The 27,818-nt window shown below is 41.2% G+C and overlaps 3 protein-coding genes and 1 long non-coding RNA gene across 14 annotated transcripts in view; 2 read left to right on the top strand and 2 right to left on the bottom strand.

Moving 5' to 3' along the window:
* LOC119012219 overlaps positions 1–18,508 on the bottom strand; it is a 30,123-nt gene extending 11,615 nt beyond the window's left edge. The window contains exon 1 of the long non-coding RNA XR_005072401.1: positions 18,467–18,508. This is a non-coding gene — a long non-coding RNA (uncharacterized LOC119012219). The remainder of the gene's footprint in view (positions 1–18,466) is intronic.
* Positions 5,330–10,182, top strand: ostm1 (osteoclastogenesis associated transmembrane protein 1). The gene is made up of 6 exons (XM_037085810.1): positions 5,330–5,809; positions 6,114–6,228; positions 6,768–6,865; positions 6,960–7,070; positions 8,035–8,200; positions 9,020–10,182. Exons 1-6 carry the CDS (start codon positions 5,417–5,419, stop codon positions 9,073–9,075), a joined length of 939 nt encoding a protein of 312 aa, XP_036941705.1. The 5' UTR covers positions 5,330–5,416; the 3' UTR covers positions 9,076–10,182.
* Positions 18,509–19,251: 743 nt separating the features above from the next.
* On the top strand, positions 19,252–23,901 carry drc1 (dynein regulatory complex subunit 1 homolog (Chlamydomonas)). The gene is made up of 15 exons (XM_037086020.1): positions 19,252–19,469; positions 19,589–19,688; positions 19,929–20,056; positions 20,190–20,373; positions 20,557–20,694; positions 21,017–21,103; positions 21,201–21,323; positions 21,542–21,669; positions 21,813–21,947; positions 22,039–22,456; positions 22,738–22,827; positions 22,915–22,998; positions 23,096–23,211; positions 23,287–23,436; positions 23,519–23,901. Exons 1-15 carry the CDS (start codon positions 19,393–19,395, stop codon positions 23,625–23,627), a joined length of 2,067 nt encoding a protein of 688 aa, XP_036941915.1. The 5' UTR covers positions 19,252–19,392; the 3' UTR covers positions 23,628–23,901.
* Positions 23,902–25,023: 1,122 nt separating this feature from the next.
* Positions 25,024–27,818, bottom strand: part of otofa (otoferlin a) — an 84,443-nt gene continuing 81,648 nt past the window's right edge. For 9 of the 11 annotated variants that reach the window (XM_037086008.1, XM_037086010.1, XM_037086009.1 and 6 more), the window contains one exon: positions 27,134–27,314. In XM_037086008.1, the coding sequence (XP_036941903.1) occupies positions 27,134–27,314 (181 nt within the window). Of the gene's footprint in view, positions 27,315–27,818 lie in introns of all 11 variants that reach the window. The other 2 variants (XM_037086006.1, XM_037086011.1) reach the window with 1 other exon arrangement.

Genomic DNA, 27,818 nt, shown 5'->3' with positions numbered 1-27,818 from the left:
CTGACGCTGTTTTCAAGAACCAAATGTTAAATTACAGTTTCTTATTGTTAACTGATCATTAACTGTCAATTTACATGTAAGCATGAATATCTTAAAATTATTTTAAACTACAGTAAAATACTGTTGTAATCCACCATAAATGTACAGCAATTCATTACAAATACTGTTTTATGCTGTTAAATTACAGCTATATACTGTAATTGTTAAATGACTGATTTAACTGTTAATTTACATGTGAGGGATGAATGTTTAACAGTATTAAAGAATTATTATAAAGTAAAGTAGGATACTGTCGTAAATCCATCATAAATTTGCAACAATTTGTTGCAGTGGTCACAGAGGCTTTAAGCTGAGATCTATTTGTGAGACTTTCACTCTTACTAAAATAATATTTTACATCTGAAAAAATAAAGGAATAAAAGTATAGTAAGTTACATAAAATATGTGTGCATTTATACATTATAAACACATAGTAATCTATGTACATATAAAAATTCCAAATAGCGCATCCAGTATGTCACTTTCATAAAAAAATCTTGTTATCAGATCTATTCAAACTGCATACTTCGTTCAAACTATATATAACCCTAACCCTAAACAAAAAGCTTGATATATGTTAAGTAACTTAAAAACTCATGTTTCTCTATGTGTAGTTATTCATTATTGTTCTAGTTATTTTAAATAGTATTCCTCAGAGCTGTGTGTAGGTACACTGACAGCCAATGGAAACCAGAGCAAAAATTACTCAAAGCTGATTCTGATTTTATCTTCAGTATCATCTTCCTCAACACCATCACCATTATCTGCATTTTTGCCTTGCTTATCATAATGTTCATGATCTACCTCATCATCAGCACCACCGCCATCACCATACGTATTATTGTCATCATCATCTTCATCAACGTCTCTATACTTACTGTCATCATCATCATCATCATCATCATCACCACCACCATTATTCCAATCATAATGCTGGGACGTAGTCATCATCTTCTTCATCATCCTACACATGACACTCAGCCAGTCGTTGTCCACTTATCACACTTGACATCACCATCATCAGCAGCTTCATCGTATCCTCTAACCTCACTCCGACATCATCATCATCATCATCATATCATCATCACCAGATGCAGTCTGTAGATCTTTTTTTTTTTTTTTTTTAGCAATATCAACCGAAAACCCCCCCAAAAAACTGTTAATAGAGCAAATAGAGAAAATAGAGCAATTAATTTATGGGAAGCAAACTGAGGAGCACCCGTCTCATCTATTAAAACGCCATCATTTTAACCCAACTCAGATCGCTCCCTTTCAGAGGCACAGAATAGGCCTGCCTTGATCTGCGTCAATTGTCATCCTGGGGCTCAGGGGCACTTCAGCGGCCAGTATAGCGGGCGAAGTCAGGGCTAATCCCTGCAAAAGGGGAGAATCACGGGAGAGGAGAAAAGCAACAATAACCAAGTCAAGCGTATAAAATGAAAGCGAAATCTCTATTATCACTCCCCGCAATTCCCAGCAAAGTGGTGAAAATCAGGGTTAGTTTGTGATTCGAGTCAGACGCGGAGGGAAGAATATGGGGGTCCCTGCGGGTTGGGAGACTCACACGACGAAAAGGGCAATATTCTGGAGAAAAGGGGAAGAAGAAAGCCCCTCTCCCATCCCGACATAACCATTAAATGCAGTCTGACTTTATGTTGTATAGAGAGGGGGGAACAAGAAAGGAGGCACAGTTCTCCGATGAAAGAATGAGGTTTTTGGCGGATTAGGGACGGCCCGAAGGATGAAGAATAACTTCTGCATAACTTTACAGCTATTTTCTCTCCCCACGCCAAGAGCCAAGTTTAAGGCTGAACCGGTTTGAGTTAACCCCTTTTGTGATTGTCCAGTTAGAGACTTTCACAAGGAGGGAGAGGACTCATATCACAACCTGAGACCCCCAAACTTGGCGAACACTGAAGCTACGTTTATGTGACATTATTACAGATGCAGAGCTAAGAAAACCAGGATTGTTGGGTGTTGAAAAGACTACTTTAAATATTTCCATTTTATGCAACTTTATACTGATGTCTCATTACATTTCACTTGAAAATGTTGCACTTTTTACTTCAGCACATCTATGGTTACATCACAGATTATCATTTCAAATATATATCAATATAAAAAAAAGAATCAGCTTGTAAAATAAATTGGGGCCACATATCACGTTTCATATGTCTGCTGGGGTCCAAGACAAACATTTCCCATGTGCTACACTTCAAATAATCTGACACCAAGGAAAAAAAAAATGCCAAACACAAACTTTTTTTCAGAGTTCCTATTACACATTACAAATAACATCAAAAGCTAAAACAATGAAAAACCTAATTTAATAACCAAACACGTCAACATTGTCAGATTGCTCAGAATAACCCTTATTATTAGGCCAATGATCATTAACACATGCGTGCTTTGAGTGTTGGTTCTCACAGTATAGTGATCTTATAGGATGTTTAACAGTGTAGTTGTTATTACAGAATGTGCCAGTATGAGGGGCCCCTTATCCCCACATGTCTTTGGGGGGCTCCAAACATTTGCCTGGTTTGCGTCCTCTGGTTCGCAGTTCCCCCAAAGCTAGAGCTCCTCTGTAAACCTCTCAAACGGTTTCATTTAAACACTGATAGAATCTAACTAATCTAAAGTACACTGACAATTTTTGGGTACTCGTACTTTACATGGTATTTCCATTTTCTGGTTCTTTCAGATTACATGCTGCATCAGAGCCAACTGAGTGCATGTAATTAACTTATTTTATTGAAAATCGGATAAAAATAAACATTGAGCCAATAATCAGAAAAATGCTTAATATCGGCTCTGATAATTGGCAAGGGCAACAATCAATCGGCCCCTTGTAAATACATAATTTACTTTCACTTGTACTTTTGATGCTGAAGTACAATCAACAGCAATACTTTTTACTCAAGCACGATTTGTGTTGGTGATTTTCACTTTCACAAAAGTAGATATTTTGAAGTTACATTTACCTTATGCAAATATGACATTGTGGGTACTGTATACAACACTGCATTCAACTAACATATGCACAGTGCGCAATGTTTTGTAAAATTAGCAAAAAAGTACAAATAAATTCATGCTAATTTTTATCAGAAACTTGTACTTTCATTTCTGTTTCTTCTTCTTTCCTCTTCCATTAATGACGACCCCTCAGATCCATCTTGTGTTCCATTGGAGGGGGTCCGACCCTTATGTTGGAAACCACTGGATTAAACTACTGTGTAGCCTACACTGATGCATCAGCATTAATACTCTATTGATGTTTACACTGAAATTCTTATCATTACATATCTTTATGATTCTTCTGTTGTGTGTTTACATTGTCTCTCAGTTTATTTTTTTTCATTTTTTTTCTTTTTCACTTGAGCAAAAGATCAGAGTGCTGCTTCTTTAAAGGCCCTAAAATGGGGGATGATGGGCATAAAGGGGCAGCATACTTTCTGAGTCAATGGTCGTTTTCCCCCAAATGATCTATTGATATTGGCTATAACTTCTTCTGGCCAGTTTCTCTATACATATCATGTGCCAAATCACAAGGGGCTTCATGGACTGAGTCTTCCCATCGGCCCCTGAAGGGCTCTCATCACCATCACCATCATCATCATCATCATCATCATCACCGCCATCATCTAATTTATGGGCCTAATTAGTCTTTTTTTTTCTCTGTCCTCTTGGTTTTTCTATCTATCACATGCTAATGAAGGCATTTTTCTGCCATCTGACAATAACGGTCATCTCAGATAGTAATGATATGCCGATTTTACTTGGTGCTCCGCTGATTAGCGGATTAGAGGAAAGACGTCCAAAAACTTTGTGAATAATGTGATCAGCGCCGGCAGGGAGCCTATGAGCTCGATACGTTATATTGATGCATGCATTAGCGGGGAGAAGAATAATTAGGTTAACAGTTTTTTAAAAGTTAAGGTGAAGCCAGTTGGACATGCATAACTGCATAAAAAGAGGATAAAAGCAGGACCATACAGGGTTTTTTTTATTTATTTATTTTTTTTATTTTTAAAGGTTGTAATCATGTCTTCTTTCTGAGAGCCGCACTGGAGAATAATAAAGGAATGAGGGGAACATCTGAACAATTAGGTGAACTCTGGTCAGGAGAAGAAGAGTTAATGAGCCGCCGGTGCCATGTGTGCAGTGAGAGGAGCATTAGAGGCCAGAATCCATATTTACCGCCGCGGTGGTGGGCGCACGCTTCAGAATAGGCCGCTGATGCCGTGCGCGTCCTCTCCCCCCTATTTTCATTAGGCGCTGATGACTGCGGAATTGATGCGGCCTGCAAGTTATCAAGAGCTACTAATTTCGCATTAACGACCATTGACTGCGCTCGCTTGATTCGAGGGGGTTTTTGACAATTATCACAATCAGGATTGGAGCCCAGATCGTTTACCTTGACTCCGTAATTATTTGCTCTGAGCCGAGGCGCACATTGCAAAATTGTATGGTGTCATAAAACCCACCCGTAAATACCGAGGAGACCAGGAGGAAGGGCCATCTCTCTCCAACACGCACCGCGCGCGCACGCACGCACACACACACGACCACATAGATAGATAGATAGATAGATAGATAGATAGATAGATAGATAGATAGATAGATAGATAGATATTCAAATATATATATAAAAAAAATAATGGATTAGATTTGTTGCTATTATTATTATTATTATTATTATTATTATTATTATTATTATTATTATTGTTGTTGTTGTTATTATTTTTTGTTTGTTTGTGTTATTGTTGTTGGTTTTATGCTAGCTGGAATTGACGCTCTAAGGACAGATGATGTCCTTCACTGTACAGTTCGAAAAGGCCACTGAAGGCACTGTGATTGTGATTTTGGGCTATGTTTCATTTGAGATATATGGCTGCATTTTCTGTAAAAGATGCATCACTTTTAGTGATTGAGGTGCGTTTTTTTCCCGTCAAAAGTGTCAATAGTGCCTTAAATAGTAGTCTTAGTGAGGAAAATACCTATGCGCATGAAAAGCATAAGAACATTTAAAAAATCGGATCAAAATCAGATTAAAACCTGTAAACTGCTCAATAACATACACTTCAAAATCAATATTTAGTATATCACCATAAATTGCAGAATAAGAATAAAAGTAAAGTATAAAGTAATGTATTGTTTGATTCAAAAAGTACCCAAAAGTGACATATTATGTGGTTTTAAATGAAGTTACTGGACGTGGAGGCTGTGTCCGGATGAGAAGTCACAGTACCACTGATCTGATAGCGGAACCACGTGCTCTCGCGAGATTACACGCCGTCACATGATCACGCTGGGAGAGAAACAGGAAATCATGTGTTGTTTAGAGCGGTAGCCGATGCTGTAACTCCCGTTTTCGATCATGTCTCTGTCCAAAAGCAGCTTGTCTTTGCTTTTATTCATTCTCAGTATTTCTACTATTGCGTTAAGCGACGGGTTAAACCTCACCGCTTCACATTCAGCGGACAAACTGAAACAAATTCCGTCGTTGAACCGGGCAGCTGCTGCTGTTGAGGTGAACTCTCCCGTGTTTAGACCTGCGGTGGAGCACATCTTCTCCCTTAACCTGCTGTCCTCTTTCCCCGGAGACCTGGAGATCAGCGACTACTGCAGAGAGCTGCTCAACATATTCGGACAGCGGTACGTCGCCTATGTGTCGTGCCTGGTGCCCGCTGCCCGTCCTGTTACAGTCTGCCAGAAATGTTTCTCCGCCTTCGGCAGCCTCAGGGGAGCCTATGCGAACCTTTCATCGGAGGTACGTGTTCAAATACAGTGCCATCATTTTTTGTGTTGAGTTTGCGGTGAAGTACCGTGTTCCGTCTTCTGCTTACACGGAAGCCTGGTTGAAGGGCAGAAGTCTCATGATCACGAGTCTTGTGATGTGTCTGACTAGTGGTCACACATTTGAGGAAATCAATCTGCACTACTTTGCTCTGAATAGCAAAAAGAGGGACACTTTCTGCAGCTGTAATACATGTATACAAACAATACAAATGTAATCCAAACATCTGTATAGGTAGGAGATGATGTGGATGATGGAGTTGTGCCTGTGTCCTCAGAGTGGTCCAGGTAACGTGAGCTGCAGTGAAAGCCTTCTGCGAGGTGACCGGCTCATGGTGGTCAATCAGCTGAACAGCAGCATGGAGGAGCTGTGGCTCAATGCAGCCTGTGACAGTAAGTGATTTTAACTGGAAGTGGTTTTCTGAACGAGACACCGTATGAGTTATTGGGATTCTGTCTGTGCCTTTTTGTTTGACCTTCTGACTCCCACACATTTGACCACAGAGGTCAGAGTGCAGGGTCAAGCCGGGGGCCACGTTCACTCGAGCGGGCAGTGGACACGGTGGACGGTGCAGAGGTCACACATGCAGTGACTTTGATAATGAGATAGTGTGGGGCTTCAGTCGATTCTTTATTTTCATTACTGATTTCAAATTTGGACATGGTGGATTTATGGAGTCTTTGCTGAAAAGGCCTGAAGTTGATAGCTCATCACCCAAAAGAGACGCTTATTTTTACTGTCAATTAATTCATGAAACAATCTGCAGTTTTTTTTTACTCCATAAGCTTTGTCTGATGTTGAACAGAAAGCAGGAGCTGATGTGTTCTTTTGTGTAGTTTAACCAAAAGACCTGAAACCCGGTCACAGTTGTTGATACGGTCACGACTGAAGCGACTGATCTGATTGTCTTTTGCTTCCCCCCGTTGTGCAGACTGTGTCACTAAAGGACTGCAGAGGCTGACCGACGACATGCTGTACTTCATGAACACCCTCAACCAAACTGACGACTGCTTCGACAAGTACCGACAGGTGCGCCGCAAGTTCGGGGATGACAAGCGTCGATCGAGTTTATGCTGAGAATGTAACCGTATCTGTTGTCCCTTCTCCATTTCTTCCCTCACAGGGGAACCACACAGAGCTGTGCAAAAACTGTAAGAACACATACCAAGGGCTGAACGAGCTGTACGGCAGGATGGAGAAGAATCAGACTTTGTGCATCGACATAGAGGATTCGGTGCGTATGTAGGGAGCAGAGATTCATGCAGCTCCTCTTGTAAGATGGCAAGAGAGAAGCTGCACCCTCTAGAGGAATCCGTAGACAGTAACAGACTATGAGACAGTTCTTCAGCCATTTTCAGCCAGTGATAGTCCAAGATCCAATTTGTTGTTTGATAAACTGTCAGCCATATTTTGTGACCGTCCTCTGCAAATAGATTTACTCAGTGAGACAAACACGTATAGTAACAACTTGTATATCAAGTATAGATTAATGTAAATATTGTTTAATAAACAAATAAGTCGGTACAGGGGTGCCGTGGTTAACACTAGGTTAGATCGCCTGGCTTAAGCTTTTCTTTGTGGACTTGTGCATGTTCTCCTTGTGTCTGTGTGGGTTCCATCCAAGTGTTCCAGCTTCCTATCACAATCCAAAGACATGCAAGTGAGGTCGATTGGTACTGGACTCTAAATTTCCCGTTGCTGTGGGTCATTGTTTGTCTATATGTGTCAGCCCTGTGAAGATCCGGCGACCTGTACAGAGTGTTTTTTTTAGGGGGGATTTCAGCCTTTTTATTCAATTAAAAAAACTGGAGTAAAAAACAAATACTTCACTGAAAATGGAAGTCCTGCAGCTCCTCTTTGCTATTTTTTTTTTTTGCCGAGACAGAATGTTTGTTGTGTTTCAGTGGTTATTAGAGGACTTTTATAAGAAAAAGGACTGATGGCATAAATGGAAAATTGAGCTTGGATATAGATTCAGGGTTGTGATCAGAAATGCAAAAAATGCATTAAAAAATCACTAAAAAGTAATTAAAAATAATCCTCATGAAGCCACTTCTATCTTTTCAATGAGAAGAACAAAATATGTTCACCAAATAACCTTGAGTTATTTTAAGACAGGCCTCTGAGATGGCTGAATTGATCGTAACGCCGTCCTGTAATTGTGGTCATCTGAAGTTTATGTTGCACTCTGGTTTCAGATGAACATGACCCGCAGACTGTGGAGTAAGTATTACAACTGCACCGTCCCCCGTGAGGAGACGGTGCCTGTCATCGCCGTGTCCAGCTTCATGCTCTTTCTGCCCATCATCTTCTACTTGAGCAGCTTCCTTCACTCGGAACAAAAGAAACGCAAGCTCATACACCGTGAGTAACCAGCTTAATTCGCCCATTGTCACACCGAGAGATTTTTTGACTGGGTTTTGAGGGGTTTGGGGTCTTTGTGGGCGGGAGGGTGAGGGCTTGACTGACTGTGATATAGGGGTTTGGCTGGGGATGGCAGAAGGGGGTGGGTGTTTTAAGGTTGTTATAAAGCATAGTGGGCTTGCCTCCTGCAAACCTCTGGATCACTGACGTGGTTGGAGGATTGTTTTTTTTTTCTGTGGATGATGGTTGTCTTGAAGGATCAGACTGAGGAGCATAGGAACTTTGATTTCACTGGGTACTGGGAGGATGGGTGGGGGTGGGCGCATTGAGTGCACAACATGTGGCTTGTGATGGCCAGGGACACATTGAGCCTCATGCAAGAACCACTCGTGCCCGTAGCAATGATATTGTGTTTAGAACATCTTTGGGAAACTGGCTCTTATATAACATCACCGGCTTCACTGACTAATAATATCCCCTCCAATATCTCCAAGACTGTCACATCCCCTCAACAAGTTTTTGGCTTTACAAGATGTTTTTTTCTAATCTAACTTAATAGCAGTCCATTCTGTCTTTATTTTGGTCACAGTGCAGCTCTCCTCTGAATATACACTGCCTGGAATTACACTATAGTCATTTTTAAGAAAAATGTTTGCGACTACTAATTCCCCTAAATGTTTTGTTCATCTTGTTCTTTTCATCAGCAGGACAACATCTTGTACTTTAATCACTAGAATAACTCAAAATAAGAAAGCAAAAGTAATCTAATACTTAAAATAATCTTTTCAATAATGGACTGTAAATTCTGTGTCGTTACAGCCAAACGGGCGAAGTCATACACCAGTCTGATGAACATCCAGGACAAACTGGGCTGAAGAGGACATGAGTAACGACAAACCCTGAGGATGACGTCCTTTAATTTAAAGTTACGACCTGGGAGAAGATGTGACTTCTGACTGCATTGTGCCTGAAGTTTGACAGTCCTCCATTAACGTAAAGGACTCAAATCTGTGTTTCCTGTTTTTTTTCCCCAGGAGGCTGTGATACCTATTGGTAATCGGGGGTACTAAAAGGATCGATAACTTGAAAGTGAAATGCTTTGGGCACACAAGACATTTGCTTTCATATCCGCAAAACCGTCTTTTCAAAATGTAGTTAATGGCTTTGGAAGATATAAAACAAGGGTCATGTAAAAACAAACAAAATGGTTTGCACTCTGACGTTTAAATCCACTTTTCACTGACATAGATTAAGATCAGCTGTTTTTGGTGACATCTGTGTTGGAATCAAAGTATATCTTGCTTCATAAACTACTAATCAGATGCTTGTTCGTGCGGCTAATATACGCTGGTCATCCACACACAGATCCTGGCCTCTTTCCTTTCAACTCGTTAACGATCTTCAGGTGTCACTGAAAAGAATGAGTGGCTTGTGTGTGTGCGTGCGTGCGTGTGTGTGCGCGCACTCGTGTGTGTGTGTGTGTGTGTGTGTGTGTGTGTGCGCGCGCACGCTCTATTTATGGGTTGAGAAATGGGTTTTTCTGTCTCTAATGTATGTTCCAAAAAGAGCTGCAAAAAGGAAGCACTTGATGTCCATTAGTGGTGACATGTATCTGCTGTAAGAAGGGGTGGGGGGATGGGGGTGCACATCAGTGGGGTGGGGGGCTCGGAGTAAATAAAGACATAACCCACATAATGTAAGAGCACTCCAAAGTACCACACTGTGATGTTACCTGTGTTCCAGTCAGTGTTCTTTGTTGGTCGCATAAAGCTTTTAATGCGCCCTGTTGTTGTCGTTTTCCACTGATGTTTAACTTAATTTGTTAAAGGGGTTTATGACTGCTCATGGCAGCAAAGTCTCCTTTATGAGTTGTGAGTGCTGAATTGATTAATTTGCCTATTAGATACGCATTTGCTGCGAGGTAACTTAAACCTATTATCATGAATGCATAAGAATGAATAAATATTTGTAATTCAGAAACATCCCGCAGGTACCTGTGTTGTAATTTAACCACCAGTTTGGTGCTGATGATTTTTCTGTATTGCTTTGTAGGTCTTAGGGAGAGCGGTTGCATATGTAAAAACAGTAGTGTACAGAGGCTGCGCGCATGTAAATTCCCTCAGGTGATGTCACTCACTGGTTAAAATGCATTGTGGGTAATGTGGGCCCCAGGTTTTGGAAATGTGCAAAAAAGAAAAGTCGATACTGTATCTCTGGTTCTGCTGTATTGATTCTGATCATTTGTTTCTGAACTGTCCATAATACAGTGTCATAAGAGCGGAATCAAAACCTGCTGCCTACATTTCCCACAATACAATTTAGCCACAGTGTGACATCACTGGAGGTTCTTTATCAGACTACATACTTCTTTCTCTGGATCCACAACAGGCTTTATACCCAATAAATTGGTGGTTAGCCTTCAACTAGTGAAAATGATGCTGGTATCGACCCGCTACAACTTTGAAATGTGCAAGTGTTAATCCAGCAAGAGTCCCTCCAGTAATACTTAAAAGGTCCAAGCTGTGCAATCTCTGGTAATCCTTTTCATAAATGAATAAAAAAGGAATATTAATTTATGTACACTACTTGAGTAAAAGTTGCATACACATTGGTGCATATACATTAAAGCAGCAGTATTATTAACCCAGAAACATCAAGTCGTGAAACACTCACAGCACAGTACTTTTACTTTACGTGAAGTACATTTTGCTCATGAAACCTCCATACTCAGTTTCAAAGAGCATTTTTTGCTCCACCTCTGGTACCAGGTGTCCCTGCTCGGATCCGTGGTGCGTAATGAGTCCACGCTGCGGTTCGGTGTGTGTCCTCACACAGCGCTGCTGACCTCTTGTTCTTAGGTTACGTGGCCTTGTGTTTCTCGCAACGCGGCTTTCCCCTCCGTCATTAGCAGCTAATCTAAATGTGGGATAAAGATACTTGGCCGAATAATCGCAGCAACACATCCGTTAAACTCCTTTGGCTTTTTGGTCTTGTGGAGCGCAGCCACCGCTGGCCCATCAGCAGGTCTAAGAGCATTACGGATTTGCCGAGTCATATGATCCGGCTGCGGCCGGCAGAGCCGCAAAAAACACGGGCTCTCTGTCATCCGCGCTCCCGCACGGTGTCGAGCGGCTCGTGTGCGGCGCGGCCCGGAGCTCAAGAATGACAGCTTTGATTCCCGCTAAGCCTCCCGGTGCTTTTCTGAGGCACATCGGGTCCTTAAGCGGAGCTGAAAGTCAGGAAAACACACAAACACACCCGGGGAAGTGGACCGGAGGCCGCCACGTGAATGAGAGAACCGGTGGAACAGTCCGCCGTGAGGGAAAGGGTCCAAATGTTAAGACCTCTTACTTTGATTATAGTAGTACCACAGAATAAGAGGACTCCATTACTGAGGTGCAAGTGCAAAAGTATCAGCTAACTTAAAGCTCCAGTAGTAAAGGTATTACAGCTAAATTATTGGATTATTATATATATTTAAAGGAGCATTACGTAGTTTGTGGGGAAGAAGAAAGAGAAAGATTTTCAATGACTGGTTTGTAGGCTGAAACAAATTAAATAAACAAACTGTCTTTGTTTCCATGACTGAACAAACTCCATAAACAAGCTGACTTTGAAGGACAACAGTGTCATACTGTTCTGCTTTGTTTATACTGGCGGACCCTGCCACCTTTCTAGCTTCTCATTTTCATTTTTTTCTGCCAACGTACTTACAGGTATAGTACATTTGTGACATCACACAAATGTACACACATTTGTGGTTTGCGAGCCGATCATAGACTAGTATGCAACGCATACTAGAGAGAAGTGCGGTGTGGAAACAGGAGACATCTTGTGTCTGGTAGATGAACTTGTAAGAATGAGTTACAATATTTGCACCACAAAGTAGGTTTAGGGTTTTTTTTGTTTTTCAGGGAGAGCGAACAATTGCATGAAATAGTAACAAGGCAACTGAATGTTTTATTGGATGCCAGTGATTGAGTGTAACTAATGATTAAATGTAACTAAGTAGGCTACATTTACCTCATTTCCATTTTCTTCTTTATGTGATAACTTCAGTTACGCTATTTTGCAGATTACATGCTGCGTCAGAACGAAAGTAGCACATATATAAATCAGTTTATTTTATCAGCAGTCAAAGTAAGAAAAACAAAACAGCAGATGACTCCTATGATAAGAAAAGTGCTGAATATTGGATCCAATAACCAGCCAGGTTATGTACGTATAATTCAGTTTAATACTCGAGTTACTGCCAGAACATTAGGCTATGGGGATACATTTAAAATCCTTCTGGGCAGTGGTGAAAGGAGAATTTTGATAATTTAGAGGCAGTATTTCCCTTTAACAATACTCCATTACAAGTAAAAGTCCTGTATTCATTATGTTGCTTTAGTGAAAGTATTGGCAACAAGATGTACTCAAAGTATTAATGAGTAAAAGTACTCATTACGTAGAACAAGCACTCTTTGGTTGAGGTCAAGCTAATTTTAATACTTTGTCATAGAATCATCTACAATACACCATATTTATTAACTGACTATATGTTTTATATAAACATTTATTCTTAAAAGTAATTATAGTAGATAGTAAAAAGGTAAGTAGTCTATTTTAGTAAAAAGATACTTTACACCATTGCTGTTGGGCAGGTTCATTTTTAAGTGTACTTTGTGTTCTATATTCATGTTATATGAGCTGATTATATTCTAGGCATAGTTATTAATCTGCACAGTAACTTGTTACCATGGCTGCCAGATGAAGAGTGTACATATTTATATTCACCTTACATCATGTTTTGCCAGATGATTTAACATATTTGGATCATCATATCAGTTCAACACAAACTAATAAAGAAACATTATTCAGGTGAATTTTAGTTATCGGCTCCACATCTGGCAAAAAGACAATATCCTTGTGATGTTTGAGTGTTAAGAGGCTTAGTTTCCTAATCTTTGGTCTGCCATACTTCACCTTCAGAGACAGAGGTGGCTTTTGTTACAGGTCTGCGGGAGGCAAGATGATCAACATTTAGTTAGCTGCAACAAGAGCATTTTCCTTTTTACCAATGTATCCAGTGTGCACGTATCTACATGTTTAAATTTGTGTTATATTGGCTGCACAATATATTTGTCCTTGCTACAATGCAGTAAAGGAGGCAGCTTGTCTACCTTCTGAACTAAACTGACTGCAGCGCAGCAAAAACTACAATCCACCAGTAATCACAGCCTAATCACAGCCATAATTATTGTACACCTAATCCACTCACAAAGAGCTTTGATAAGAAAAAAAATGACTTTGAGAATAATTCTACTGTAAGTGTGATGGTTTATGTGGAAGAAATTAATATTTTTGTAAACTGACTCATACAGCTGATCTCGATTGCTTGCCCCAGTTCTCTGATGGATTAATGTGGGAAAAATATGCTAAAGGTCTTTTTTTTTTTAAGAGAACAATGAAAAGGGACTGTGTCAAACACAGAAGAGACAAAATACGGGACAGTTTATACAAACAAAATGAATGATTAAACAGTTATTACAATATAGCTTTATTTTTATGTTATAATTCTTAATGCTGTAATCCATCATCTTCAGTCCAGCAGTAGTGCTGACTGACATTAATTAACTACTGGTAGAAAGTACTGCACTTAAAGGGTAACTCCTGCAATTTCAAACATTAAAGAGTTCTACTTTATATGTGAAAAAAAGTTGTTTCTTTGGCTCCAGAGGAAGCTGCATGTAATCTGATAATTTGCCTCTGGTGATGTCATTCAGTGGTTATGTTGCATTGTGGGTAATGTAGCTCTAGTCCACTAGTCTAGCATTGCACTCCTATAGCACTGTTGGACCTAAAGTGGACAGTTTATTACTGTTTACAGTTTATGTCACCTTTTACGTTCCACACATTCTTCTGTGTTTTCAAAACCAGATGCCTGCATTACCCACAATGCAATTTAGCCACTGCATGACATCACTGGAGGAAATCTATCAGATTAAATACAACCAAAGTTACCCTTTAAGTCCAATTTTGAGGTGCTTTACCTGAGTATCTCCATTTTCTGCGGCTTTATACTAATCCAACGTGATTCAGATGCAAATATTGCATCCCTCTACGTTTATTGTCTTCTTAAGATAATGGTTAATTTTGATTAGTGTAATACATAATACAAATTTTATTTAGGTTTTGAATGATTTAAAAAAAAAAAACTAAATTCTGACATATCGCACAATTAAGTACAAGATCTGAGCACTTCACTCATCGTCATAGCTGTAATATTTAATTTAATACACACTACATTTTATCTAAAAAATCTGCTTCTACTACTTTCCAACAGTTTTAATACATTTAGCTTTTTGCTAATGCATTGCTATAAGAAAAGTTAAAAAGTTAATCAACATCTAAAAAGCTCCTCAGATAAACAGCTGTTTGATGAAATCTCACTACAGTGTACGCTCTGTACAGAACTGACAAATTGTGCAGCCATTCATCCCCTTTTCCTTCTGAGCTCTCAGCTTTTATAACGCGTGAACTGGTTAGTTGACTTTTTTCAAGCTGAGGAGCATGTGAAGCAGGAATGTTGGAGCACGATGGCTGAAGTTGATGACTGAGTGGCTTAAATGACAACACAAACCTTTCCTCAGACCTCATCTGGAGAGGAATGATGACCGGCAAGTGTCCTCCACTTCACAGACCTTGAGATCATTCTGTTTTCCACAATAATTATCCAGGAAACTTCTGAATAGATTTGGATTATCATTTTTCCTGCAACAGCCTCTTTGTCTCTCTTCCTGTCTGTGTCCATGCTCGTCTGCATCCCTAACTCTCTCTTAATATTTTCAACGTAGCTATAGAGGCAACAGGGTGATTTTCGGGGCTGTTTGCAATAGATACTCCAGCAGATGGCAAAAACATACTTCTCTTTGCACAAGTTACCTTGACACAAGGCCAGTACATTTCATGTTTGATGGAAGAGTAGGGGGATGCTCTTCATGTCGTTTTTGAATCTGGCCTTCGTTTTTTGTTTTGTTTTTTTTGTTTTTTTACGATTTTTGTTAAATGACTGTGTTGTTCTTTCACAAGGTCACGACCTCCTCTAGACTAAATGCCTTTGAATTCCCTGCTGTTCTCTACAATCATCCTCATGTCCTCTGCAGCCTGTACACTGCATCCTGTGCTGCCCGGCGACGAAGGTCTCCTTCGTTATGGCAATATTAAGAAACTGTTAGTCAGAACTTAAGTGGTTATGCAACCCCCACCACCACCACCAATGCTCTAAGCTGTCAGTTAGTTAACTGACTGAAGGTCAGGCTTAGATTATGCACCTCTCAACCCCTGAGCAATGAATATGATGCTTTGTTGAACAAGGAGTAAACATATGCCCCTTGGAGTAGGAATTAGCGGACACACACACATGCACCCTCTCTCACAGCGCATATGCAGAGTGAATGGGGCTTATTATACACCTGCGAGTGGGGTCAAAGTCTGTCAATCCCTAGCTTATGGTATTATGATAGATTATAGAATCACTCTCTAATGGCAGTCATTCAGTTTGTAATCTCAGCAGCTCGATGCAAGGGTCGGCTAAGGGTCTGTTGGAAATAAGGCCTTCTCCTCATTCATCTCCTTACTTCCCCCCTCTCACAAAGGTCTTATGACAGGTCAGCTGTTGGTGACATCACAGATGCTGGATCATATGTCAGAAACCTTTGCTGGCTGACTTACATCCATTGTGGCTCAGCTGCAACCGAGGCCACTTGAGGCCAAAAGAGCGGCGAGGTGCCCCAGGGGGCGAGAGGGCGAGCATGAGAGCTGCCAACAGGCAGGAAGTGTGGGGGCCACTCCTCAGGGCAGGAACATCTGACCCATGTGTGGGTTTTGTTTGTGCGGACGACCAGAGAGTGCTCATCTTGCCATCAGCTTGAGAAGACGTTTATTATTGGTGTGGAGTGTTTGTGTGCATGAATATATATAGTGCGTGTGACTCATTGGATTTCTGTTTTTGAACTACACGCACGAGAGCTGCAAAAATCTGCATGTGTTTAAAACATGCTGCGTGTCAAAAAGGACACATTTCGAGGATATTAGTTTGTGGCGCCTGAGTAGGATTTATCACAAGACAGTAGCGCCACCTAAAGTCAGGTTCTGAATATAACATATAGAAGCACACCACTTTGTTTTGCCTGGAAAGTGAGCGTGCCCTCTGTCCATCAACTGAACATTAAAGCTCTCATGGGTAGCTGTGTTCACTGTTGATACTTTTCCCAACTGTAAACCTAGCATTTACATTTTTTGTGTCTTTTTTAAGTGCATGCAAATTAACTGTATTTGTTAAACAATTATACGATTTGTCCATGTTGTTTACCTGTTTGAACTAGTATCTGCTGTGTCTGTTTGTCAGTAGACATCTGTGTTTGGGATGAGTATCCTAAATTTTGCACTTGAAATATACTTTTTTTTTTTTTTTAAACTTAGACTTGATTTATTTTGATCTGTTTTCTCATGCTGATTAAGTTGTCAAATGTTGTCAATTAGCACCAAATCTAAGATATATGAAAATTCTGTAGTAGTGTAGTTGTGATAGTTACTTTAAGTCATTTTCCATTTGGTGTTAACACAATGTTTTCAGGCAACCTGACCTACTGACCTCACATGTGAAAAGGCTGTGTGTTAATATGTGTTTTTTCTTGCCTTAACTGCCTTAAGGACCACTGCAGGTTCTTACAAACACGCCTGACCTTTCTGTACACGGTCTCACAGTGATCATTACATTTATGACAACCGCTCAGATAGTTGGAACAGGATGCTGCCACTAGATGGTAGCACCAAGCCATGCATGATAAATTATTGATCCCAGACAATCACTATTTTACTGTTTTTCTCTTGCAACATTCTCTTGCTGTATATTGGATAATAATGACCCACATCCTAAGTTGATTATGGAGGACTGACACTTCCAAAAGCACAAGTAAATAAACAATAATAAGTAGATTATATGAATAATAAAGCCATATATAACTAAATAGCCTAACAAATTAATAAATTAATGCTGGAAAATAAATAAAGGGACCAACTAACCAACCAACTAACTGACTAACTAACTAACTACCGGAGATAGGTAGATAAATAACGGAATATACAACTTTATAAATAAATAAATAAACAAATAGATACTGGAAAAGATAGATTCATAGCCTAGATATCTAACTAACTCACTAACTAACTAAATGACTAAACAAAGAAAATAAATAGATACATAAGTAAATAAATAAATATGAAAATTAGATTAGAAAGTAAATAAATAGCTGAATTAATACAAAGGTAAATAAATACAGAACTATCAATTCATGCCACTTTTTTCATTAATTATGAAAAACACGTTTTCTCTGGTCTCTACATATATAAGCTGGTCCTCCCTGAGCCTGCCAACTCCCAGAATGAGGAAAACAAGTGATTCCTGCATGGTCTCTGCAGCCCACCCACTGGTAACACGGCGCTCCAACAGGCTGTTCAGAATCTGCTCCTGTCGTTACGTAATGAAAGGAGTCATTATCATAGGCCGGCCTCCTCTGCTCGGTGATAGGAGATATCTGAGAGGGGGGTGTTCATCCCTGAGGGGAAGTTCGGCGTGTCCTGCTGTAAGACAGCAGTGTTTCACAAAGTTGTCGCTCAAAGCTAGACACGCTCTGTTGTAAAAATCAACATCAGTGTCTCTATTCTGTCCCAGCTACAGAACAACAGAAGAGACAGTGGTCGCTTTTCATATTTTAAGACAAGGTGCCGGCTACTGTTCGTGTTAGCTTGTGTGTGTGTGCTAACCACTTCACATCAGACTGCTTCAGTATTGAGGGTCAGTACAAAGCCGGCTTTGCCTCGACACCGACCCTCGTAAAAGGATCAGTCCCAACCATACTGGACCCGGCAACTGCACCCGAGCCACCGAAAAGTGACGCCACAGTTTGATAGTATTTACAGTTGCCTACGAGTATGGTGAAGTCGGCTGGAAACTGGCTAACTAGTTAGCTCCGCTTCGGTCCGCTATGCAATGGTGTTTGAAGCAAGTTTTATGTTAATAATATTCCGATGGCGCTTGTTTGTCACAGTAAAAAGTCTGGAAACGTGCAGACTGGAGACAGAGACGATGCGAACAATGTCCAACAGTTTTGAGACTGTGCTGGAGACAAACACAGCTTTCGCTAGCTGTTAGCCATTAGCTTCATGGTGGTAAATGTAACAACACATACGAACAAACTAACATTATACAGACACACTGACCATTCTGAAACGTCTTGCTGCAGCCACAGAGTCTGTACTTCTTCAGGAGCCTCTCCTTCTGGGTCCCATTCTGGGTCAAACTGGTATGGTTCAACGAAAAAATCTCTGCGAGCCATAGCCATATATACATCCACTGTAAACATTAGCACATGCTAACTGCTAAGGCAAGGGGCATCCTCTCCATGAGAGTGACGTAGCATGAAGGGCTCTCCAAGTAGGCATTGACAGACGGAGCTTGTTAGCATTTAAAGGTGCAGACACAGAAACAGACTGCTCTGAATGGAGCTCTGTAGAGCGACTTTTGGACAGCTGAAATTCAGGACCATGTGGGGCAATGCATATCGAATACAGAGTTTTTGGACCTCTGACAGCTGTGTGAAATTGACGAAAAACAGTATAATATGGGACCTTTAAAGCCCACACGTATTTTCAATTTGTCTAAAGCATTTATGGCATCCCAATTCATTGACCATTTATTTATTCATCCATCTGTGTTTTGGATTTTGGTAGTCTCAGTCCTCCATATAACCCTGTTCTGTATTGGTGGATAATCTTCAGGTGGTCAGCCAAGTTTTCATTTGCTTCTTGTTTTGATAGTAGAAAAAAGTTTTTACATGCATTTACATGCATTAAAAAGTCTAAATGCATAACGGGTATGGTATATACTGTATATAGTTCCCTCTTGTTCATATAACCATTTTTTTTCCGGACAATTCTTGATTACCGTCTTGAAATGTCGCATTTACGAGGGGCACTTGAAAGCAGCACTCATCACTCTGGAGGCTCTGTCGCCATAGCAACGTGTAAACGGACAACGGCGACACGGACCAGCTACTTTCTGCTGTCTGATATTTAATGTCTGCTGTCTTCATCACCGCAGCATTTAGCTATTTCAGTCAGTGACCTTTATACAGCACGTTGTTAATATGGAAGAAGTTGAGAAGGACCCAGAGGAGGCGTCTGAACCCTCTGTGTTTTCCGAAAACCAGGAGTCCAAGAGCGGGTAACTAGTTAGCTTAACGTTACTGTGGCGTAATGTGTGAAAAATGAAGGGTAGAAATAACAATATTTAGAGTGTTTTATTGTGCGTATGTCTACTGTGCTCTAACATTACACCATCAGGGTCTCCACACAGGAGGCGGAGGAGGACCCCACTGTGGAGGTCAAAGAGGAGTCTCAGGAGAACTGGCCTGAAGAGGAGGAGGTGGAGGGAAGTGAAAAGGTTTGTTTAATTTCCAAATACGGACTATTAAACATACATGTCCTTTTAAACTTTGGTAATCAATGTAGGCTACTTACCAATGATTAGGAATGCATTATGTTTCTCCAAGGTGAACAGTAATCTGAAATCACTCACCAAAAAAAATGTTGTATCTGTTACAGGTAATATTATTGTATATGTGTAACTAACCTAATTAAGCAGTACCAGAGCATGAATAGAAACTATTCTCTTTTATGTCAGCTGATCACTTCTCAGAGGATAATCGGTCTGCAGAGAGATTTGTCGGCATTGGTGACCAACATCCAAACAGCAGCTGATGCCAAAGAGTCAATGCGAAGGACAGAGTTGGAGGAAGCACGCAGACTAAGGTCATTTTCAGCCATAGAGTACATATTTGCAGAAACAAAACAAAAAGTAAGCAGTAATTTTACTTGCTACATTCTCCACACCATCCTCACCTTTTGTTCTTCTTCACTCCTGTTTGCCACCATGTTTGTTCAGATTGGAGCGGCTGGAGAATGATGCAAAATCCAGCCAGGAAAGGTTTGAGGAGATCACCAGAGGGTGGTCAGTAGCTAAGCAAAAGTTGATTCCTCAGGAGCTGCAGGAGGCCCTCAGCAACCAGCAGCAGTTATGGGCTGTTCTCTTAGAAGACAAGAAAAAACTCATCAACGACCTACAACAGGTAAATCAATCAACCTGTTTTTTTTTTTTTGTTTTTTTTTATCTAGGATATATTTTTAATAGTCACCAACTGAAGCCAGACATACACTCTATGGAAGAGTAATGACAAGTTTTTGTTGGTGTTTGCCATTGTCTTCTGAAGGCCTTGTCCATTCATTGGGTCACTTCCTGTGTATGTGAATAGGAGCTAAAGGCTGGAGATGATCGCTATGTTAAAGACTTAAGGAAGCAGGCAGAGGAGCTGGACCTGATGATGGAGAGGATGGAAGAGCAAATCAAAACCTTGACAAAGGCCTACAGGGAGGAGCTGGCTCAGATGGAGGTAGGTCTGGATGTGGGTCAAGGAGCAGCTTTAAATAATTTGTCCGATCCATTTGAAATCAGATGAATGTGGTAAAACTGACATTCCCATAAGCCTCAGCTGTACATTTGGTTCAGTGCTAATTAGCGAATGTTAGTATGCTAACTCACGGAGCTAAGACGGTGAATGTGGTAAATGTTATATCTGCCAATCAAAAGCCTGTTAGCACTGAGCTAAAAGTACTGCCTCACAGAGCTGCTGTTGTGGAGTTAGACTCTTCATCTTATATATAAATATATATTGTTGTCATTGTCACTAACGGTAGCACTTGTGCTGTTTGCAGAGAGTTTATCAGCAGGAAACTGACGTCTTACTCACAAAATACAAGAGCGAATGGGAGCAATACATGAAGGAACTTTTGGACAAAGAGGTGTGCACAGCTGAAATTGAAAACAACACACACAGTCTTAAATAATATCTTGTATCTTACAGTTATGGACTCTGTATCTAACGATATCTACCTCTAGGGGGAGAGGTTGATGCAGAGGAAGGAGAAAGTGGAGGAGTATGAAACCATAATTCACCATCTGATGTTGGAGATCAGCGACAAGGACAGCATCATCAGCATAGAACAGAATGAAAAGTTTCAGGTTCGCATAAAGAACAAGATAATAGTTTCTGTGTTACTAACAGTGCGTCTGATCAACCCACATTTTCCCTTTGAACTGGAATGATATAGAACAGTAAAATAGTAGATAGTTGTAGTGATTCTGAATATGTTGCCAAGAATAAAATGTTTTGAATGTTTCACAATTTGACAAAAATAAAAACGCCCAGGAATCAGAGACTCCTGTTCCTGCCTCTGCAGGTTCAGGAGAGAGAACTTCAACAGATAAAGGGCAACAGTATGGTCGCGAAGCTAAAAGAAATCAAGCACGAGGATGACTTATCAAGAAACAAATTCAACCTGGCCCATATGAAGAGCAGGATCATCAGGTAGTACAGATTCTCTCTCTCTCTCTCTCTCTCTCTCTGTCTCTCTCTCTCTCTCTCTCTCTCTCTCTCTCTCTCTCTCTCACACACACACTGTTATATTTTATACATTCACATCTTCTACTCGGGCTTGCTTTGCTTTTAAGCCTGAGGACAGATATGAAAAACCTGGTGGAAAAGTGCAAGAGTCAGGAGCAACAGTTTACAAAAAGGAACCAGTATTTGTCTGACGACTACAAACGCAACATCCAGCAGTATGAATGCATACAGAAGAAAATCAAGTGAGTTATAATCATCATATCACTTGCCATAATGTGCGATTGTTTGCTTCTTATACCTGAAACTACACCCATCCTCCTTGACTTCATGCAGGCACTTTGCTGCGGCTGATGTCAAAAAATTTGAAGAGATGTGGCTGATGATCGAAGCAGAGGTGAAGCAGCTAGTGGAGAGGGTTTTGGTCATTGAGTCACTGATCTACAAACAGCACCTTGGTCTAGCCTGGGAGCGGCCTCCTTTGCCGTTCATGGAGCGTTCTGGTCCCATTCAGCCTCAGAAACACTCAAGGCGGCCCGACCGCCAGGCCGAGTCACAGTCGTTTGAAACCGGCAGTCAGAGGATGATGGACGCCTCAGTCGGGCCTCAGCTGGAGGCAGACACTGAGAGCATGGACATGGAAACGTACAGAGAAGGGAGAGAGGCACTGAGCGAGAGTGGTACAGAGGTGGATGAGGGGAAGTTGACGACGGAGATGGTGAAGAAAGTGATGGAGTTGCTGTGTGATGAGGCGGTGAGAAAAAACTTTACAGTTGATATTTTTTTATAGTAAGAGGGCAAGGATGTTTTATGTAATGCATCAAAATGATACAAAACAATTTGGGATATTGATATTTCCTGAGAGTTACCACTTTTATGGCTGTGTTTAAGTCTAAAGTCTCTGTGGGTCACAGACACCAGGAAGTCACCGCTCTCATGCCAATAGTCTGGCATATTACCCCTGTAATACACTCAGCAGTTGTTATTTCTACAATTTGCTTTTTTGACCAAAGGTTTCCCTTCCATCTGTCTCAGGGCTTCCTGGTAGAGGACAAACTTCTGAGCCTGCTGGCCCCCCTGGAGAAGGAAGAGCAGACCGTTGTGAAGCTGGCCTCTCTCCTTACTGTGAGTCCTTGTAGTGTAATGCATCAATGGATTGTATGGAGAAAATCCTGAACAACCAGACATGTCGGTTTTCTTTTGCTCTTCCAGTCTTTTGGCATCGAAGAGGAGGATTTGCCGAAGTTGGCTCATTTCTTAATTAAGTCCAAACACCAGCAGAGACAGCCGACAGAGGTGAGGAAGGAAACAGATGCAGTGGAGGGATGGATGCCTCATCAAAGAAGACAAGTACTATCTCTGCGTCTTCTGTCATTGTTTTGTCTGTCCGCAGGATGTTTTCGTTGAGTTTGGGGAGGAAGCTGAGACCAACCTCACCTCTGAACTCACTGATCCAAAACATGTTGTGCCTGCTCTAAAACATTTCCTAGAGCAGCTCACGAGGTCAAGGTAAGACCACAATTACTGCAATAATCAACGCTGTAATGAACATGTGATGCTAACGTGTTCCCCCGGGGCTTTCAGGAGGAGCTCAGCCCACCAAAAGAGTTTTCAGCATGTAGAAGCTCGGGATGCTTCTGCGGATGAAGCTTACTGGGAGAGTATGGGCAACGTGATCTCTGAGGACGAACTGAAGCTCTGGGACGCAGCGGAGAGCACACTGACGCAGTACCAGTGAGTTTCAAGCATGCACTCACACACAAAGCAAACATCCCTGTGTTTTCTGAACAAGCTTTTCTCTCTTCTGTGTTCCCAGTGCGGTCCTGACAGAGATCTCTGAGCTCGTCCCTGAGACCGAAGATCTTGAGCAGCAGAACAAAGAGCTGCGGCTGATGCTGCAACAGTTGCTTACCTCAGACTTATGAGTCTGTGTTTAAGTTTATGTCTGTTTTTTGGACGTGCACACTGGTTCCAGATATTCAGTGCAGTTGTGGGACACCCACTTAGAAGAGTAGTAACTTGTATAATTTAAAAGTGTGATAGGTCGAATGGAATTTGAATTGTAAATCGAGTATTTTGGGTACACGTGACGTGAATTTTTCCAGAATTTCAGACATTTTATTGACCAAAAGATTAACCAAGGAAATAGGGCTTGTCAAATGATCTATATATCAGAGTATGTATAAAGGATCAAGTCAGCGTGGTTTGCAGGTTTTTATTTCCACAGTCCTAGAGGAAAAAAATGACAGAAACAACCAACTTCATCATCAGTAAAACATACATCAGTTCTTGTGGGATACAAAGTGCACACACAATAGTAGAGTCTCGATGTCTTCATCCAGCGGGGTTGAAAAGCTTGTGGCTGAGCTCCGAGGGCAGAGAGAAGAAGAGCAGTCCCAGGAAGAGCAGGCCCAGCACGGCAGCCAGCAGCACCACACAGTGCAGCTTGTAGTGCCTCCAGGCCAGGATACACATCGTCCTCACCGGGCTGAGCAGCCACGACATGCTGCTGCTGGGACGACTGCAAACAGAGATTCAGAGGGTTTTAGTGCGCCCGATGAACTGAAGCCTGCAACTAATTATATTGCCACTTGGAGGCAGCAGAAGCCAGCTGTGGACACATTGACATACTGCCCTCACTGACGTTGTTAAAGCTAACTTGTTAGCAAATACCCACATGTAACAGACGGAGCTGCAGTAACATTCATTTTTATTTCATAGTTCCCCAACATTTGTTTTCTAGTATGAGGGCAGGACGTTTGTTAGTCTATGTCTATCGAAATTTCCTATGATAAATCCAAGAAGGTAAGGGGCTAGAGAGAGCTTTACAGCGTTCGCTATGATTGGATTCTGTCGCCATCTTAAGGGGAAAAAAAATTACCTGTGGTTTTACCTTGAGATGTGGTCCGATGTCCGGAGGCCATAACATAAATTTGCAAAATGAAAAAACCCAAACACTGAACTGAAAAATGCTTAAAAGGAACAGTTCACTAATGAAAAGCCATTACCCTACTCACCCCATGCCGATGGAAAGTTTTGTAGTCCATTAAATATTTCTTGAGCTTCTCATTCAAACAGTGATCTCCCAAACAACGATTAAATTAAATGAAGGATTTTTTTTGTAGTAATCCAAGTCTCCACAAGCCACGAGATCACACATTGATTTGAAAAGATTTAGCTGAGAAACTTCATCGTAGCCACTGAACTGAAAACGCTAGCGCACACCCCAATTCAAGTTAAAGCACGAGCTTGACCGCATGCTGAGGGTGACTCCAGGGACTTGGATTACACCTGATGAGCAGTATGAAGCCATTTTATGTATTTGTTGTTGTTTTTTTTTTTACTTCAGTTGTTTGAATGCTGCAACACTGTTTAGCTGTGAAGCTCCAAAGATGTTCTGTGAACCATGACATTTTACCTGGCCGTAAAGGGGTGTGTAGATAATAACTGAATTTTCATTTTTGGGTGCACTGTTCCTTAAAGTGATACAGAACTGGGGAACAGCAGAGATTTGAGAACGTCTACTCACAGATCCAGTTTAATGTGAGCCATTGTTCATGTACAGATATTACTACTAGCTGCTTTAACAATCCCAAACATGTTGTCCATGGAATTCAGTTTATTTCAAATTGCCAAAACAGACAGAAAATAAATACTGCACACATTTCAACAGATATATAAACACAAATCAATTGTAAAAACAGGCAGGTTTAGTGCAAACGATAACTCTTGTAATCGGTAAAACATGTAATCACAAACAAAGACTGGAACTCAAATGAGGTCAAGCACAGGCAAGTTTTGAGAGGGAGTGACGGACACCGCAAACGATTCGACACGGAGCTGAGTTTTGAGAATCAACGCAGTCCTCCCTTCACCACTCCACTCAAGTGCACTTTAAACATGTTCCCACATTATCTGTAGCGTTAGAGATAACAGGGTCGGTGATTTGGTTTGTGTCGAGCTGGAAAGACAGTCATGCCAACACACATGACCTCTGAGGTCAGTTATCACGATGATGCATGCATATTGACATAAATCTACATTTTGTGTAGGAAACAGCAATAACCTCGGGTATTTGTTGCTTTTGAGGACTTTTGACTCAGACTTAGTCAAATGAGATCTGCAAATAATACATTTTATTCTCCCATGGGGGTTTTTATCAGTGGGACAGCGAACTGAAGAGCATTTCCTGTACATACTTACACAAAAATCAGGGGCGGAATAAGCATACAGCATTTGTGAGAGTGCATGTCTGGTCCACATATGTCTAATAAGAAAATGAGATAAAACTTTTTTTTTTTTTTTAATTGGAATTATTTGCAAATACTCTTTGACCAAAGTCTGGCATCGGCTGCCTTGAGCCAAGCAGTTAAACACTGGGCATCGCGGCGGAACCCTGTAGAAAGCTTCTTTACTCGTTTGATTTTTCATTTTGAAGTCACCTTGTTCTATGTCTCTCTGAACTTCATTAGGAAAATAGACATCTTTATTATTTTTTTTGTTTCTTCCTTATTATTCTCGAAGTGTGCAAAGACCGCAAAAATGGCAACACTTTGCCTCAACCACCCTTGAGAGCATTCATCAGCAGCACGTAAACATTGAATACGGGATGATGTAATTATGAGCAGATGTAAGTGTTTATCAGTGTGCTCGTCAACAACCGTTAACTCCTCTTGTGGGCACTGAGAGGGGAGGCTGGTCAGTGTATGAACAGAACACGAATGACACAGGTACAATAATATAAAACACGTCTTCACAGGAGAAGTTATGATTGCTGATAAAAACTGCTCATTCATAAACATCCTTATATCTGATTATAACTGCATTGTAGTTAACCGTTTATTAAATGTTTATATGGAGCTTATGAATGCTAAATATAAGGAGGGAAGGGGGGGTTGCAAAGTGTTACTTAAAACACATTGTTCATTTGTTCCCTATTTACCTAAATCGACAGCAAACATTGTAGCAGTAATGGGAGATCGTACAGCATCACTTGAAATGAACGCCCATGCAATCGTCTGGCCACGAAACACAACACTCCGGATTGAGCTCAATTAGCGGTTTAACCACGTAAAGAAACATTCATTGTCATGTGACATTGCTCGAAAAGAAGAAGAAGAAGAAGAAGTAGAGGAGGAAGAAGGGGTTACATTTGTGGCAAATGATTGCTTTTTAGTCAGTTCAAGGATGGAGTCCACACACTGAGCGTTGCTGCAGATTGGACAGAGGAGCAGACGGTTAGTGTTTCTCATGATTTTGGGGGAGGTGGTGTCTGCCTCTCTCCTCGGAGCTAAGGCGGAAGGTGGCAAGCTGTTTTTTTTTTTTCTTCCGATGACCTCCTCCTCCTCCTCTTCCTCCTTGTCTCTCTCGTTCACCCATCCTTTCATCTATCCGGCTGGCCACCCCCCTCCCGTGTCCTCCCAGCAGCCTCTCAGGCCCCCAGCAGCTTCTTGACAAGGTAGCCCGGCATGCTGTAGAGGAAGAGGCCCAGCATGATGAGCAGCAGCAGGGCCAGCACGATCTTGATGATCAGCCACTTGTAGCGGTTGCACACCAGGTAGCGGATGGCTTTCAGCGGGCTCAGGAACCACAGGAAGGTGGTGTCTGGGCGACTAGAGGCGGAGGGAATGGATGGATGTTTCAGAGGAATGTGGAGAGGATGGCGTGCAGGTGGGGGAGTGAGTTGATGAGGGGTGAGCGATGGAATGAGACAAGGGAGGAGTGACGGAGAGAGAGAGAGAGAGAGAGAGAGAAAGCTGGTGTTAGTGGTTAATAAGCCGCATTAATGAATATTGATGTTCACTACAGCATGCTCACAACCCGCATTTCTATAATGTTCCAGAGGAACAAAAGTTCACACCACAGAGTGAAAGCTGAACAATAAAAACATCCACACAAACAAGATGGATGGATGGATGACTGACCAACAGCTCAGAACCCTGATGTCTGTCCGGGGCCGTCTGTTTCTGACTGTGTTGGTGCATTTAACCGAACATTTTAAGGAGAGATTTATCTTTTTGAATGTCAATAATTTAAGTGTATTTTTTGTTTATTTGGAGTCACAGTCTATGTCATACCAACAGCCACACATGAGACTCAATAGCACCTTTTACATG

The sequence above is a fragment of the Acanthopagrus latus genome, chromosome 22 (assembly GCF_904848185.1).
Source record: "Acanthopagrus latus isolate v.2019 chromosome 22, fAcaLat1.1, whole genome shotgun sequence".
Lineage (NCBI taxonomy): Eukaryota > Metazoa > Chordata > Actinopteri > Spariformes > Sparidae > Acanthopagrus > Acanthopagrus latus.
This window is presented reverse-complemented; position numbering and strand designations above follow the sequence as displayed.

Coding starts and splice junctions, on each gene's coding strand:
- ostm1 (XM_037085810.1), top strand. CDS start 5,417: ATGTCTCTGTCCAAAAGCAGCTTGTCTTTGCTTTTATTCATTCTCAGT. Junction 6,229..6,767: donor GCTCAATGCAGCCTGTGACA/GTAAGTGATTTT, acceptor CCCGTTGTGCAG/ACTGTGTCACTAAAGGACTG. Junction 8,201..9,019: donor GAAACGCAAGCTCATACACC/GTGAGTAACCAG, acceptor GTGTCGTTACAG/CCAAACGGGCGAAGTCATAC.
- drc1 (XM_037086020.1), top strand. CDS start 19,393: ATGGAAGAAGTTGAGAAGGACCCAGAGGAGGCGTCTGAACCCTCTGTG. Junction 21,948..22,038: donor TGCATACAGAAGAAAATCAA/GTGAGTTATAAT, acceptor GACTTCATGCAG/GCACTTTGCTGCGGCTGATG. Junction 22,828..22,914: donor AGCTGGCCTCTCTCCTTACT/GTGAGTCCTTGT, acceptor TTGCTCTTCCAG/TCTTTTGGCATCGAAGAGGA.